Below are 17,458 nucleotides of genomic sequence, written 5' to 3' on the forward strand. Positions count from 1 at the left end.
CTCGAACTCAGAAATCCGCCTGCCTCTGCCTCCCAAGTGCTGGGATTAAAGGCGTGCGCCACCACACCCGGCGTCTTTCATCTTTTTAAGTCATATTCTTGTCTCTGTTTTCAAACTTGATTCTTCTTGGAAGCATTGCGCTTACCTTCACTGTAGTATCCATCCTTCAGGTTTTCACTTAGGTCTATCCAGTCAGCCTTTATAATGACTTTCAACCCCCTAGTATGTTGTATTTCCTGTTATGTTCTTAGGAATTAAATACTTAACATATACCAGCAGTGTTTTATATGGATATTGTGTCTAATTTTTAGGAAGTTCTTAAATAGAACAAGGCTCTAAGATTAAATGTACTTGCTATAATCTAAAATTACTTGTATAATTGTAGAAACAAACCACTAATGAAAGATTAGGGAAAGGTACCTAGTCAAATTTATAGTAAACTTTTAAATAATCACATTAAGGAATCCTGTAAAGTATTTTTTAAAATTCTGTGCATGCGTGTAGGATTCCTTGGAGTTTTGGGCAGTTGTGGGCCTTTTGATGAGAATGCTAGAAATCAAATTCTGGTCTTCTGACAGAGCAGTGTGTGCTCTTAACAACTGAGCTGTTTCTCCAGGACAACTGAGCTGTTTCTCTTCTGCCGTGGAAGGTTTCAAAGCAAGGGGTATACTAGTCAAGAATACTGATACCCTAAGTGGCTAGCTAGTATCAGTGTGACGAACAGACAGCTCTTCTTTCCTGTAGTCTTTTTGTAGGCTCATTGCAAGCATGATGGCTACAGAAACCACAGGGGTATAAAGATGAAGGAAAGGGGCGGTGACATGGTTAAGTAGATAAAGATATTATGTCAGGGTTGACCCGAGTTCAATCCCTGGGACCCACACAGTAGAACGAGAGACCCAACTTTGTTATCTTCTCATCTCTCTGCGCTTGCGCACGCACACGCACACCCTCACACACCCTCACACACACACACACACACACACACACCCTCACACACACACACCCTCACACACGGGGAGGGGGTTTGTGGGGTGAGTCATCCCACTTTTAAAAATTGAAACAACAAAATAGAGAAGGGCTCTGACTCCTTTCTGTTTCTTCCTCTCACTGACTCCCATGATCACATGGCTAGTAACTTCTGAAGTCTCATCTCATACTTATTCCTTGTTTTGGTGAAAGTGTGTATAGTGGGAAAAAAACCTATTATATTTGATGATTTTTCAAATCTTTTTTTTTTCAAGTTGAGGGAACTAAAACATTTGCATTTCTCCCCAATAGTGCAGATGTTTTTCATAATTAGGAGTGACTAGTGGGCATAGATGTATTTTTTACTCTAAAACTTATATGGAAAAGATAATTAGGAAAGAAAAGAGGCAAATGTAAGATGAATTTGGCAGTGAATTATTGTTTTGTTGGTATCTCTTGACTCTCCCAGTTTTTGATAGGCAGTAACCTTATTTCATTCTCTACACAAGGTTTTTGGAAAGTATTAATGCAGTTTGTGAGAAAGGACCGACAAGTACAGAAAGCTGAGGCAGATCTAGAGATGCTGTCTTGTGCATTCACTAGGGTGGATTAGACTTTGTGATGGTGAGACTTGAACCCGGGACTTTGCTCATAGCTCTGCCCATTCACACACACTCTTATATGTCCATGTAGATTGCATTTTAATTATTTATTGTGTGTTGATGTGATACAGTGTGTGAAGTTTAGAGAAAACTTGAGGCAGTCGTTTCTCTCCTTTCACCATCTGGGTCCCAAGGATTGGTCTCAGGTTAGCTATCTTGGTGACGGAGACCCTGTACTTTTACTGCGCTATCACTGGCTGCTTTATATGGTTTTTCTTTTTTCTTTTGAGAGTTCTAATAACTGGGCTAGATGGGAAGATGTATTCGTTGCATTTTTAACTGTTAGATTCCTTTTCCTTTAGTTTTTATGAGATTTTCAGGTGAATATTTTATCAGAGTTGGTAACAAGAATAAGCATTATGTTCCTCTCCCACACTCCAGACTTCTGCACTGGATTTCAGGGTGGATAATACAAAATCTCGAGATACTTTAGAAGCAAAATAAGAATTTTTTTTTACTATTAGCTTTTATCCTGTGAATATTTTTGAAAAGTTTAAGATGTTAGTGACAGTTGTACTCTGTAGTCTAACCCAGTATTACCTTAACGCTTGCCCTACTGTAGTAAGGCCTTAGTTACCAGGCGTTGCTTGTTTTGTCTTTTTTCTGTTAAGGTATTGTCCTTCCTGTAAAACTGACTCCAGTGAGGTGGTAAAGGCTGGGGAGAGACTCAAGCTGAGTAAGAAGAAAGCGAAGATGCCCTCAGCCAGTACCGAGAGCCGGAGGGACTGGGGCAGGGTAAGAAAAAGCCTGCCTTCCTTTGACTGTCCTGTTAACAGTTGATAGTAAATAGTGTTTCAGTGTTGGTAGTGGCAGTACAAAAGATTAAACAAATCTGTTTTGTTAGTACCTAAAGTGTTAGTACCTGTGATAACTGTAGAAATAACAATTTCATTCATCCAGCTATTTTATTCACATTTTATAGGAATTGGAAATCTTTTTTTTTTTTTTTTTTTTTTTTTTTTTTTTTTTTTTTTTTTTTTTTTTTTTTTTGGTTTTTCGAGACAGGGTTTCTCTGTATAGCCCTGGCTGTCCTGGAACTCACTTTGTAGACCAGACTGGCCTCGAACTCAGAAATCCACCTGCCTCTGCCTCTGGGAATTAGAAATCTTGAAAATACTTCTTTACATACTTGATTTCTCAGACAGCTTCTTTTGTGACTTACAGGGAATGGCTTGTGTTGGTCGTACAAAAGAATGTACTATTGTCCCTTCAAATCACTATGGACCAATCCCTGGTATTCCTGTTGGATCAACTTGGAGGTTCAGGGTTCAGGTATGCTTTTAAATTGGCTTAGTTGGAAGAGTAAAGTTCATAGCGTTAAATAAAATTCAGGTGATGCTTACTTTTGTTTTTCACTATGAATGAGTCTCAGTTAAGTAGCACACGCCATTCATTTGTTAGGATAGACGATCTTATTTGGAGTGAGACTCTTTCCGCAGACATGGGCAGACAGAAGCACAACCTCCATTATCTCTGTGACACATCAGTTATCTCTGCTCTCTCTTTGCCATACGGTTCTGTGTCACATGCTGTTTCTCTCTGTGTAGTCCTGGTGGTCCTGGAACTCACTTCGTAGACCAGCCTGACCTCGAACTCACAGAACCCCATGCCTCTGCCTCCCCAGTGCTATGATTAAAGGAGTGAACCACCACCACCCAGCTTCTCAGAAAAATTTTTAGAAATTTAATATTTGAAACAATTTTAAGTTATGTGGTAAATTCTCATCTATTGTCATTAAGCTTTAGGCTTTGTTTTAATCATTTTCTTTGAGTCTTTTCTTGAGTGAATTCTAAGATACTGAGCCACTTAGAGCCAGTTAATTCAGTACTAAAGTTCTTCGCCTTTACATTCTGGCTCTTACATTCTTTACTCCCCCTTCTCTGGCACTGTTCCCAGAGTCTTGGAGTGGGTTATATAGATGTCCAACTTACGGATGGGCATTTAACAGTCATTTATTCTCCGTACTTTGACTATTAGGAGTGTGCGGTGAAAAGCCAACAGCAGCAAAAATCTGCAGGCATAAATACAGTTATTTAGAAGGTGATTTGAGGACTACATTGTATCTATGTAGCAAACCAATAGCAGCAGCTTATTTCATAGGATCATTGACTTTCCCAACCACAGGCTTTTGACAGGTTTTATAATATCAAGAATTAATATTTTCTAGTGAAACCTAGGGCTAGCCTATACTACTAGTCTTGCTAGCTAGCTTGCCCCAGGAATTCCTGTCTACCTTCTAAAGAGGGATTAGAGGCAGGCCACTATACTATCAAACACTGGTCTTTCTCCTTACACAGTACTACACCATCTCAGCCCTATTCAGAAGTTATCCTTAAAGGACCATTCTAAGCATGCATGACAGCTCCTGCCTGTGATCTCAGCACTTCACAGGCAAAGGTAAAAGCGTGGCTGCAAGTTCAAGGTCAGCCTGATATACGGAGCGAATATGATGCCAATCAGGGCTACTTCGTAGGACTCTGTGCCAGAAATCAACAAATCAAAAGATCATTCTGTTTATGATTGAATGGATTTGAAAGGAACAAAATAAGGCAGTGCAGAAGGGTCTATTAGTGTGCAGGTCTCGAAGCAAGATTGAGGACTACAACTGGGAAAAAACCCTCAGCACCTTCAGGTTCTTATTTGGGGAAATTAAAATGAGAAAGTGAACTTTAGGTAAGATGTGATTGGGCTTTAAAGTTTAATAATACATATGAAAGCATATTGCAAGTCTGACTCCATTGGTACTCTTAGTTATATTTGTTTTTCACAGTTTTATACATTCAGGATATACTTCATCTTTTCCTTTTACATTATAGGTGAGCGAAGCAGGTGTTCATAGGCCACATGTTGGTGGAATTCATGGTCGCAGCAATGATGGGGCTTATTCTCTTGTCCTGGCTGGAGGATTTGAAGATGAAGTTGTAAGTAATGATGTAACTTTATTCTTTAGAACTAATCTTGATTATTTCTAAAAGTACTAAAGCTGTGCCCAAAATATATCACATACTACTGTCTCTTTTTTAGTCTAGTTTTGTTGAAGTGATTGGTTCTATATAAGTTATAAGATTTAGCAGTGTCTGTTTTTTAATACGATGGTTTACCTTACATAGTTGATAACTAATATAAAATATATTTTCTGGAATTTTTTAAAATTAGGCCTATTTTTGTAGTTTCACAGTATTATTAGAAATGATATGGATAAAGCTGTAGTCCACAATTGTATATAGTGCTTAGTATGATTTCTGGGTCACATTCCATGTGTGTTTTACAGGTACATTAGAGAGCACTGAGAGATAAATTAAAGCTATATGCAGAAAACCTTGGACTAATCATTAGCTGGGGAGTCTGAGATGAGGATGCTGGCCTGAGATGAGGATGCTGGCCTGACATGAGGATGCTGGCCTGTGTGGTTGGTTGATGGCAGGAGTTGATGAAAACCATCTGTCTTTGTATCTCCTTCTGCATCTTGTGAGGGAGAATAGAGGCTAGAGAGCAGTGTATTAGGAATGTAGCTTTGTGATCTAGCATGCACAGGGTATCAGTTTGATACCAGGGTGGGATTATGGGAAACTCTGTGACTTGGTGGTGGCAGCCATGTCCTTGAGCAGGGGTAGCTTCTTTGGAGGCACTCTTTCTAGGCAGCGGCAGCAGCCTGGTGTAAGCTACTTCATGGCGTACAAAATACAACAAATCGGCCTGATTTTTTTCCTCTGTGATAATAGAAAGTTTTTGTTGGCATAATGATTGAAGTATAAATATGCTAATGGTATGCTATAGAGTTTTAATCATAATTTGGTTGCTACTTGAAGAACCTTCAGAATCACTTTTTTCTTTAATGTTTAAAGCACAGTTTAGGGTAGACATGCCTGTTCTGTTCTGTCTAGAGTAGACCATGCCTGTTCTGTCTAGGGTAGACCTGTCTGTTCTGTTCTGTCTAGGGTAGACATGCCTATTCTGTTTTGTCTAGAGTAGACCATGCCTGTTCTGTCTAGGGTAGACATGCCTGTTCTGTTCTGTCCAGGGTAGACCAGATCTCACTACTCTTTCTTTATAGCCCTCTCAGGATTATAACTTGAAAACTTGGTGATTGTGATTTTGAGCATTTTGGAGTCAATCCAGATACAGTGTAAAGAATTGTTTCCCATGAGTAGGGAAGTGTTTTAGTAGTGCATGGTGGTTATAGGCCTGTTATCCTAGCACTTGGGAGGTGGGGACAGAAAGACCGGGAAGTCAAGGCCATCTTCAGCTACACAGTAAGTTTGAAACCAGCCTGAGTTGTGTCTGGAAACAAAAGACAGAAAAGAAGAAAGGGGAGGGAGAGGGGGGAGAGAGAGAGGCAGAGACGGAAAAAGGGCGAGAGTTGGTGGGAGGTGCTCCTGGACATTATTTTATATGTTTATTAGCATTCCTTCAAATGGAATACACACTAAAAATTAAATTTAGCTCCTTATTTTAAAAGACAGTGACTTTAAATATTTCATTATCAAATGTGAGTTGAAGGTTTTGGGGGCTAATAGAAGCATTCATTCATTCATAGACAGCATTTCTCATGGTGTAGCCCAAGTTGGTCCTGTACTTGAATGCTAGTCTTTCTTAGCCTTTGAGAGTTCTGGGGTTATAGCGTACACCACCATGACTGCCTCAGAAGGCACAAGTTTAGTTAGGCTTTAATCCAAAGAATGGGAACAAACAACCTTCAAAGAAGTAAGAATTTAGTAGAAAAAAACCAACAATATTGTCTTAAGTTCATCCTGATTTCACATTTAAAAAGAATACTGGAGCAGGGCGTGGTGACGTGCGCCTTTAATCCCAGCTCTCGGGAGGCAGAGGCAGGTGGATTTCTGAGTTCGAGGCCAGCCTGGTCTACAAAGTGAGTTTCAGGACAGCCAGGGCTACACAGAGAAACCCTGTCTTGAAAAACAAAAAAACAACAACAAAAAAATCCTGGGTCAGTGGGTGGAGGTGCTTACCCCAAACCTGGCATCCTGGATTTGATTTCCAGGACTCACTGGTAGAGGGAAGCAGCTGACTCCTCCAAGTTGTCCTTTGACCTCTGTATGTGGGCTATGGGCATGTGTATGCCCCATCACCAAGTAAATTAAATAAATATAATTTAAAAACCCAAATTACTAACCAGCTAGTATTGGCAAATTATGTACTGATACTTTTCTTGAGTTATTTTGAAATTTGAATCAATTAAGATTTACTTATGCCTATATAAATTTGTAGCTACCACAGAAATGATCATGTTGTTGCTTTTTATAACATATCCTTTGGGCATGTTTATCAAAGTAGAAGCCAAGTACTGCATTTGATTTTCAGTTTGTTTTCCAGATGTCTTTTTAATAGTAGCAATGCTTATTTTTTTAACCTGAGTGTACCATGGATAGTTTCAAAATATGAAATAATGGAAAACTTACTATGCCATTAGAACTGTACAGTGAAGCTTTTAGGTAAATTTACTTTATAAAATGTATTTAATGTCCATGTCAAATGTTGAATATCAGAAAAATTCTGTATTATGTAAATGAGCTAAGAATCCCATAGTGAAATGTTTATGAAAGTGATGCTGTCCATAAAGAACCTGTAAGCTAGTGCTGGTATGTCAGTTACCATTGAACTAAATGATTCTAACCCATTAGTCTTATCACACGCTCTGGGTTACTTGGATACATGCACAGCATGAGAATGACTATGTCTGAAGATGTTACAAACTATAGCTTTGAAGCAAAAGCTTCAGATCAAGTGATAAAACTTGAGGTATGCTGCACACTTGGTCATGTTTTGCTTTATTTTGGCAAATTCTCTGAGAAACATGTCAATGACATCTCAACCTAATGTTCTGACTCTAAAGTGAGAATTGGTAAATTATACTCAGGTTTAAGTATCTTACTGTAAAAAAATCTTTCCCCGTAGGACCGAGGTGATGAGTTCACGTATACTGGAAGCGGTGGTAAAAATCTTGCTGGTAATAAAAGAATTGGTGCACCATCGGCTGACCAGACACTAACAAACATGAACAGGTGCTGTGCTAAACACTACATCTGGAGGGTACACCACACTTGGATCCTAGCGTTAGAACTTGTTGTTTAAGCTCTAGGGAAGAGTCTTCAACTAGGAGGTAGATGAAATTTGCACTCCATTGTTTATTTTTCATACTGTTTGTGTTTAAGTAGCATAATCCCCTCCCCCCTTACTTGATAAGCATGCCTGTTGCCACTTTTGAAGGACAGGCACCTTATGATTTATGTGGAATTTGAGATGAAGTGGCATGTTTAGTACACTGTACGTCACAACTGAAGGGATGCTTCCCTCAGCACGTCAGCTTCTTCCCTCAGCACGTCAGCTTCCACGTGACACGTGTGCTTTAGAGGTGATTCACTAATGTGGAGTTGCCTTATGTGAATGGAGGGTGAAATAGCAGTCTGTCTCCATGCACTTTTAAAAATTGTATTAATAAATTAACTTCCAAATTATAAAAGTGCTCTTTTTGAACTAAATTCCCTCAATATGTTACCGAAGACCAGCCTTACAGTGACTTTTAACAGAGACATTACCATAGATTACAGCATTTAATTTCCAAATATTTTATTTTATAAATGCATGCTGATGTAAACAATAAAGAACTCAAACCCCAAATAGCAAAAATCACTTTATAACTTGTCATAGTAAAAATTTGTGAACTGTATCAAAGTTAAGTTTCTTTATGTCCTATAGAGCATTTTAGCATTGAGTAAAAATGATTATTTTTTACTAAATTCTAAATAGTATCACTTTAATTTTAGTACCATTTCAAAAAAATATATCAGTATTATTTCAGAACTTTATTGTGTACCAGGTTATGCAGAATCGTGTTTTCATATCTTACATATTATTTCCGACAAAGGCTTACTTTTCCCGAGCTAGCAGAGGAGACAGGTCAGATTTGCTGCTGAAATCGCATTCATGAGACAGAAGTACAACCCCTTGCTACCCTTTTCCTACAAAGGAGGCAGTTCTTTAAGAGGAATGACCTTAGAAGTTAGAAATAGCCTGACCAATTTTTGTCAGTGAATATGTATCTCAATTTAGTAATGGCTTTTTAAGTTATCAAGTATGAGAATTATATTTTTCTGTGATAAGACTATCTTACTTTACTGAATTTTCTTTCCCAAGTATGCACACTTGGAGTAGACATGTCACATCCCTTTTACATTTTCGCGCAGTGCGATAAGTAATGTTACCACTCCTTAGAAAGTAATCGGAAACAGTAGACATGCTTGCTGTTAGGAGGATGGTGAAAATGAAGTAGACTCAGATTTGACTTGTCTTGTAGACCTAACTATCTGGTTGCTTACTTAGGCACAGAGATGTGTGTATACCTTGCAGTTTTACATCTTAAAAAGAATATATTGTCTGATGAACATGAAAACCTAAGTAAAGGCCTTTAACTTGGTCCCATACACACACTCTCTTTACCATGTAGTGTATGGTATGGTTCATTCTTGCTCTTCTGTCAAGAGGAAGTTTGATACCTTCTTGCTTCTGAGTAGTGCCCATTTCTTACCAGCTCCTCCACTTCAGAAAGTGAAGCAGACATGAAGGTGTCTCAGCTGTCCTTTCTGTCAGTGCTCTCAGATGCCACTGGTGCTGGAGTGACAGAGTGTGGTTAAGAGCTGCATTGCCTGTTTTTTGGCTTGTTTCATCCTTGAGACTCCTTTCACAGTTTTCAGTAGTCTGTAAACTTATGAAGCCAAAACTTGACAGTGCCATTTAGTGATGGCAGTAATCATGATTAATGGCACCTGCGAACTTGAAAGCATGTCACTCAGTGATGTGAAGCTAGTAGTTAGTCTACAACAATAACCCTAGGTAGATGGCTATATTTTAATATTTAAATTTTTATTTTATATGTATGGATTTTTTCCTTGCATCTTTTTTCAATCATGTGTGTACCTTGTGCTTGAGGAAGCCAGACGAGGACGTCAGAGGGTTGTGAGCCACGATGGCTTACTTTATCCTACCCCCTGGTGTTTTAAAATATCTCCCTACACAGCTGGAAAACTTATACTGCATTTACTTTAAGAAGATTAGTATTTTTAAGAGATTCCTTGTCATAAGTCAGTCATAGTCTATAAAAAATAAATACACTCAAAAAGATACTTTAAATCCTATCTGACTTTGTAAAATGGACTATTTATGTGCATTTGTATTTGTATGTATGTCCCTTGCTGGCCTGGATGAAATTCACCAAGTAGGCTACGTTGACTGACTGTTAAGCCACAGGGATTCACATAATTCCATGTAACAGCACTGAGATGATAAGCACTCATTACTACACTAGTCATTTTTAAAAATACAGCATTTTTATAAGTTCTTTGAGAATTTTCTACATGCACACAATGTTTGGTCATACTCACTCTCCACTCTTCCTACTAACTCCTCAGGTCCCCCGCATCTTCTCAATTGTGTGTCGAGTCCACTTGTGCTGCCTCTATGCTTGTAGTTATGACTTGAATTTTATATGGACATTCTAGGAATCAAAATGTAGATCCTCCTGCTTACAAGGCAGCTGCATTCTTCCAGCAGTTTACCTCACTTCATCAAAGTTTAATTATTAAGGCAGTTGTCTTAGTTTTCCAACCTCTCCCTCTTCTCAGCAGACATTTTAAGGAAACCCCATGTATTCCTAGTTGTTCTCTATTATATGTGGCGCAGATGTTGGTACTTTCAGAAGAACCCTACAGGCTCTTTGAGAACCAATCCCTTGGCTTGGGGGTGACATCAGAAAACTGATATGTCTTCTCTGCTGGTGGGGGAAAGCATAATCCTATTTTCTGGAGTAATATGGAAAGAATAATATCTTAATCTTCAGGTAAGGCATAATTCACCTTTTACTGAGCTGAAGACTCGATTATATCCTTGAAGAAGGATTGCTTGGTATAAAGACTTCGTTTTGTCTTTTTTAGGGCATTGGCCCTAAACTGTGATGCTCCATTGGATGATAAAATTGGAGCAGAGTCTCGGAATTGGAGAGCTGGTAAGCCCGTCAGAGTGATACGCAGTTTTAAAGGGAGGAAGATCAGCAAATATGCTCCAGAAGAAGGCAACAGATATGATGGCATTTATAAGGTGCTCCATCTGGCATGACGTCTCCTGGGTCATTCTGGGGCTTTTAAGACATGATTACCACAGGGACTCCTGGGTGGGCTAGAGAAAGGATAGGCCAGTTTGTTGGCATTTCTATTTTTTCTATAAATGTTAGATACATGAACTGAATTTTTTTGATAGTCTAAAAAAGTGACTTTGAAGTTCCTAAGGCAGAGTTCTATGTAATTGGGTGCAGGTGGTTTCCCTTTTGTTTGTTTTGTGTGGCACTGATAGATAACCCATGGCTAACCCATGGCTTGTACACACTAGGCAAGCACTCCACTCTAGTCCCAAGATTTCCTTTTTTAAGTATATAATCTATGTGAAAAAACTATGTAACTAATTTGATCATTATATATCTTGGCTACTATGTATCTTTAACAAATGCTTGTAATGTTAATTGCAATAGAGTTTTTCAAGGCAGAATACATATAGTATTAAAAATGGATTTGTGTCCTTGGAAAAAAGTAAGCAAATCATCTACCACCATTTTTTCCTACCTAATTTGCAAAATACAATCTGTTAATGTGTTGCTATGTTAAACTTATAATATTATATCCTTATATGAGAACTATCTTAATAGGAAATAAGCTCATAACAATATGTTAATAATATTCTTATTTACTGTTGTTAACTGCAAAGCAAATATCTTTTGAGGTTGCATTTAATTATGGCAGATACATTTAAACCTTATGTTTGGTTACTCTAAACCTTACATTTCAATGTAATGCTGAAATATTCTGATATAGGTGGTAAAATACTGGCCAGAGATTTCATCCAGCCATGGCTTCTTGGTTTGGCGTTATCTTTTAAGAAGAGATGATGTTGAACCTGCTCCTTGGACCTCAGAAGGAATCGAACGATCAAGGAGACTGTGTCTGCGATTGCAGGTTAGATCCCCTTAGTCTGTACTACTCGTGTGTTATAAGAATGTACAACATCTCCATGCCTTATCTCTATAAGCATAACAACTGGTCTGCAGACTGTGAGATAGAGCTGATAGAGAGACTGTGAGATAGAGATACAAGGATGCAGAAAGAAATGAGACAACGGTGCTTTACTGTGTACCATGCTGGGAAAAAGCTGGACCTGTAAGTGAAAAGCAAAATGTTTTTAATTTAATTAACCCCTTGGTTGAGGGGTTTTTGATGGGTGGAGTGGTGGCTTCTAGAGTTGCTCATCTGCCATTGTCCCCATCCATTGTTCTTCCAGTGATGCCAGTCAGCACGGTCCTTGACTTGCCTCTGTCCCGCTGAATATAGGGACTGAACTGTGGGTAGTGTCTGACCACTCCTGCAGGGGAATGTGTGCCTTTGAGTGTTTTTCTTGTCTTTAAACTCCTAGAAATGATTATTCAGATGAGATTCATCAGCTGGAAACTGAGCAGAAACATAAAAGTATATTTGCTATGATGGGTTAGTGGTAATGTGCTGAGGCCAAAAATATGTGGAGCTTTAAATGTGAGCATTAGTGCAAAGTCATGCCTTCCCTCTAAAATAACTATCAATGAAGGTGAAGAGGTAGAATGTATCCCTTTAAATATAACTTTTAGGTGATGGAAAATTAAGTTCTATTTAGTTTTCTAAAAATCATCTTCCATCCCCTAATTTTGGAGATGAGAAATTTGGTGCTCAATATTTTGTTTTAAGATGTGAGCCATAATTTTCATCTTGTATATTTGAATATCAGTTCCATATGTGATCCTTGCTTCATGCCTAGTTTCTCTCTCTCTCTCTCTCTCTCTCTCTTTCTCTCTCTCTCTCTCGTAATTTTTTTAAGCCACCAACATAGCATGTGCAAATTTTCTTCTCTTAGATCTGAAACTGAAATAGTCAAATTATAAAGTGGAGCATTGTAACAGTTAAGGCTGTAAGGCTTTAAGTAGAATTTGCGATTTCAATTATATTTTGCCCTTTGAATTTTGAAAGTGTATATTTTGCTTCATGTAAATTTATGTGGAGAAAGCATTAAGAACCCCTCCCCTCCCCTGTAAACTTCCTTCTAGATCTGGAGCCTCTCTCCCCCTGTAAAATTTAAATCAACATTGTTTCTTTTCCTCCCTCACCAGTATCCAGCAGGTTACCCCTCAGAAAAGGAAGGGAAGAAGACCAAGGGGCAGTCAAAGAAGCAGAGCAGTGACGCCACCAAAAGGCCAGCTTCAGATGGCAAGTAGCAGCTGCAGAGCATCTATACTGATAACACATTTTGATAAAGAGAAATAGAGAATAAATTGAGGAGGGCATAAGCAATTATATAAAAGGATTTTGTTTGGGGGGTGGTGTTTGTCTCTTTAATAGAGTCAGAGCCACATCAACAGCAAGTGTAGGAAGTGTCTGTCTTAAGGTTTTACTGCTGTGAAGAGGCACCATGACCAAGGCAACTCTTATAAAGACAACATTTAATTTGGGCTGGCTTACAGGTTTAGAGGTTCAGTCCATTATCATCAAGGTGGGAACCTGGTAGCGTCTAGGCAGGCATGGTGCAGCAGGAGCTGAGAGTTCTACTTCTTCATCTGGAGGCTGCTAGCGGAATACTGGCTTCCAGGCAACTAGGGTGAGGGTCTTAGAGCCTACAGCCACAGTGACACACCTACTCCAATAAGGCCACACCTTCTAATAGTGCCACTCCCTGGACCGAGCATATACAAACCATCACAGTATCCTAGACTCCAGGAGGTGACTACATGTGGTCTGAGCATTACTGGCACCAGTGAACCTTTGTGTGGTTTCTAAGAACTGTGAGGGTCTAATGACATATTGTATAAATTAACCTAGATGAGTGTCCAGGTGACTCCAAAGTGCTGAAGGCATCGGATTCAACAGATGCAGTAGAGGCTTTCCAGCTCACGCCTCAGCAGCAGCGCCTGATCAGAGAAGACTGTCAGAACCAGAAGCTATGGGATGAAGTACTTGCATCTCTTGTAGAAGGACCGGTATATAACGCTTTTCTTAACTAATGATATTCGGATACTAGAAATGGAAACTGATTTTCACAAGTCCAAACTTTATGTAGTTTTTCAATCTATCTCCTTGACCTTTCAGAAATAATAGTCAATAAATTTAAACAGCTGTAAGTTTATTTTAAACTTCTTAGATGTTGATTTTAATCCTAAATTACTTAACATACACTTAGGTGCTCTCTTTAGGAAGACTTTTCAGTTGTAAAGCTCAGTCTAAAACTCAGCCAAAAGGTTTGGTTATATTATAGTTAGAGATGAGATAATCTAATTATTTAAGTTTTAAATAGTTATATGATTTTCAAACAAACTGTGTGTACAGCTGTGTGTATAGCTCTGAAGTAAAGTAAACCAGTCTTGATCTATGTAAATATTTGTCATTGCGATTGGAGAGATTGCTCTGTGGTTAGAGCTTGTAGTAGTCTTGCAGAAGACCCAAGTTTGATTCCTAGCACCCCGTTTGGGCAGCTTACAACTGCATGTAATTCCATTTCTGCAGACTCCATCTCTCTCACACACACACATAAGAATATACAGGTAATTTTAATTTTTCAAGGTTTTTTTTTTAAATCTAGATTAAACTGTTTAAGACCCACCCTTTGTTTAGTTTTAAGGGGAGAACAATCTGTAATGTTACACTTGTCCTTTTAAATAAATCCTACTTCCTGGAAAATATGTGTCTTGGAAATAAGGCAGAATAGTACATAGCATCGTTGGAAGATACGGGTTCTGTGACACTGGGTATTTAGGGCTTCTTTAGTTTCAACAAACATTGTACTTTGTAACAGGAAAGACTGACTGCCTCATTATTTAATTTGCTGCAGTCTGCAATGATGCTTACAGAACAAAAGGGACGTCTGTGCTGAATGGCCTCGTGATGAGCTGTCTGTTTTCTGTTTTATTTACACTGAACTGGATCCTTCCTTGTATGTGTGTTTGTGCGTGCGTGCATGCGTGTGCTTGTGTCTGTCATCATTTAGAATTCATTAGTATATTTTGAGCTGCTAATCTTTTCTTCTTTCTTCCTATCTGGCACCGTTGTAGAATTTTCTGAAGAAATTGGAACAATCTTTTATGTGTGTGTGCTGCCAAGAACTAGTTTACCAGCCTGTCACAACTGAATGCTTTCACAACGTCTGTAAGGTAAGTTCAGATCCACAGTCCCTTGCTAGGTCTGACAGCAGTGGGTGCCCCCTGTCTTTAGCATACAATCAAGCATTTTTCTGTGAAGAATATATCTGTGGGCACTTTTCTTGTTAGAAAACTTTTTAATTACATCTTGATGGTAAGATAGCCACAGTGAAAATTGCATAATCCTAGTTCTTGTAGGTACAGTTGGAGATGGAGGAAGGGCTGAGGTGAAGCCACAGCAGCATCACTGTTGTTCTCTCTGTGACAGTGAGCATCCTGTCACAGAGATGCTGCACTGCAAACTGAAAGACTTTGATGCATTTAATAAAAGGTCAGGATGCTTGGGTACATTGCGTGGTGTTCTGTGGCTGCAGCAGAAGAGGACAGTCGAGCTTTAGCTAAGCCAGAGGAAGAAGCTTGCTTACCAAGCGTGAGTTTATGTATTGATGTAATGTTACACTGTGGTTTCCTCTGAAGTGGATAACCGTGTGTGTCAGTAGGCTCTAGACTTAGTCAAGTAAGCTTGCTTCAGAGGACCTATGATGGTAATGATTCGGTAAACTGTGGTTTAGTTCTGAGAGGCAGTCATAATTTTCTTCTTTACAGTTCTCTCAGGACTCTCGAACACTCTATTAGGTGAGGAAGTCAAGGCACGAGCTAGTTGAGACATTTCCCTGAAGTCTCACAGTCCATGTTAGTAAAGCTGTACCCATAGACAGTATAGTACAGAGTCTGGCCTTCGTGACTCTTCATCCGAGACCTTTCTCTTGTAAGGAGTATAAGTGTCTCATTTTTATTAACAACATAACTTGAGTGATTTTTCTATGTAATTGAAGTTGTTTTTCCCCCTTTTCCCGTTTTCTCCTGTCGTCCTCCCTCCGTGCCCCTCCCCTCGTGTGTTTTTCTTTTGTCTTTACCTTAGGATTGCTTACAGCGCTCCTTTAAGGCCCAGGTTTTCTCCTGCCCTGCTTGCCGCCATGATCTCGGGCAGAATTACGTCATGGTTCTAAATGAGACCCTCCAAACTCTGCTTGACCTCTTCTTCCCTGGCTACAGCAAAGGCCGGTGATCTGCGTGTCCTATGTGGTTCCTGCTGGAGTCCTGGACAGTAACAAGTCTTACAGTGAGTGGGGGGGTAGAGCAGTGCTGGACCATGTCTTTCGTCCGGAAGCAGCAGTACCTCTTTTTTCCCACAGCCATCCTCCTGTGTGTGTAGTAAGAGGCCATTCTCAACTGTCTTTTAGATAGCAACAGGTAGTTCTTCTCAGTAACAACTCATTTTCATGAATGAAGACTTAAAGCCTCCACTGTAGTTGATTACCCAATTTATGATTTATTTTGCAACTACCTCAGGACAGAAAAGATTTACGGGGATTTTAAAAATCATTGACTAATTAGTTAAATGAGATTTTAGCTACACACTGCCTCCCAAGTATTAGTTGTGCCTGTTCCTTGTACTTTGCTTGTCCAGGAAAGAAGGCAGATGCGATTGCTGGGGTGAGTGAGTGCAGCTTCTGTGATATGCATACTACGTTTTTAATGTCACTTTCCATCACCGTGCGTGTTTTGCAAGAACATGTTCATTTTTTAACTCATTTGTGATCTCCATTGTGACTTTTTTCTGATGTTTTATGCAGATTGACTACTAATGGCTAATGAGAACAATATGAATGCATTGTTGCTGCATTAGTGTAATGTGGTGTTTTCTTGCCATGAGGTGTCCGAAGCGCTAGTGGTAAATGTTTCTGAAAAGCCTCTCTGTCCTCATCTGGCGCGCAGGAATTCCTCCTAGTGGTCTCCATCTGCAGATTAGGAGGGCTGTGCTGGCTTGAGATTAAAATTGCTTCACATTGTGATCCTACATTTTATATTCACTATATTCCTTAAGAGTATACCTTAATAAATATTTTATGATCAGAAAATGACGCATCCAGCGTAACTTGTTTACATTCTTCTGGTTTGTGTGGACTTTGTAAATTTTGGGTTTCATTGTCTTATTGAAACATTTTTACTGTATTTGATATGAAAGCTAGGTGCACTCAGACACAGTAAGGACACATTTCACCTTTGGCTTAATTATACACATGAGGTTATTGTTCAAAAGAACGTGCTGTTCTGTGATGCTCTACTGCTTTTAAAAGGGTTTTGTTAATTTTTATATGTATGTGTTCTTGCATATCTGTATATATATTATGTGCATGCGTGCAGCTACCCACAGAGACCAGAAAAGGGCATCAGGTGCCCTGGAACTCAGTTGGTCATGTGCCACCCAGTGTGGGGGCCAGGAACTGAACAACAAATGCTCTGACCTGAGCCTCTCTCCACCCTGTTATGTGCAGCTTATAGCTTACAGTGTCTACTTCATATTTTGCAAATGAAGAGTATTTCAGAAAGTAGGTCAAATACACACAGATGCTCACACACATCAGTTGCCAATAATTTATTAGATACTATTAAATATTATTATTGAATATTCAGTATGAATATTGAAAGTTTGTATTGTCTACTTGGTTTAGGGTTTTGTTTGTTTGCTTGGTTTTGGTTTTTGAGGCACTGTCTCACCATGTAGCCCTCCAGAGATCTGTCTGCCTCTGCCTCCTGCATACTGGGA

General features: G+C 39.1%; 1 protein-coding gene across 1 annotated transcript in view; it reads left to right on the forward strand.

Moving 5' to 3' along the window:
• The window catches only part of Uhrf2 (ubiquitin like with PHD and ring finger domains 2), a 62,755-nt gene extending 45,983 nt beyond the window's left edge, over nucleotides 1-16,772 (forward strand). The window contains exons 7-16 of the mRNA XM_021151777.2: nucleotides 2,243-2,366; nucleotides 2,796-2,903; nucleotides 4,448-4,552; nucleotides 7,548-7,654; nucleotides 10,580-10,742; nucleotides 11,510-11,650; nucleotides 12,829-12,925; nucleotides 13,535-13,692; nucleotides 14,761-14,859; nucleotides 15,770-16,772. Of these exons, the coding sequence (XP_021007436.1) occupies nucleotides 2,243-2,366; nucleotides 2,796-2,903; nucleotides 4,448-4,552; nucleotides 7,548-7,654; nucleotides 10,580-10,742; nucleotides 11,510-11,650; nucleotides 12,829-12,925; nucleotides 13,535-13,692; nucleotides 14,761-14,859; nucleotides 15,770-15,916 (1,249 nt within the window). The 3' untranslated portion in view covers nucleotides 15,917-16,772. The remainder of the gene's footprint in view (nucleotides 1-2,242; nucleotides 2,367-2,795; nucleotides 2,904-4,447; nucleotides 4,553-7,547; nucleotides 7,655-10,579; nucleotides 10,743-11,509; nucleotides 11,651-12,828; nucleotides 12,926-13,534; nucleotides 13,693-14,760; nucleotides 14,860-15,769) is intronic.
• Nucleotides 16,773-17,458: the final 686 nt, after the last annotated feature.

This window comes from Mus caroli, chromosome 19 (assembly GCF_900094665.2).
Source record: "Mus caroli chromosome 19, CAROLI_EIJ_v1.1, whole genome shotgun sequence".
In the NCBI taxonomy this organism is placed as follows: domain Eukaryota; kingdom Metazoa; phylum Chordata; class Mammalia; order Rodentia; family Muridae; genus Mus; species Mus caroli.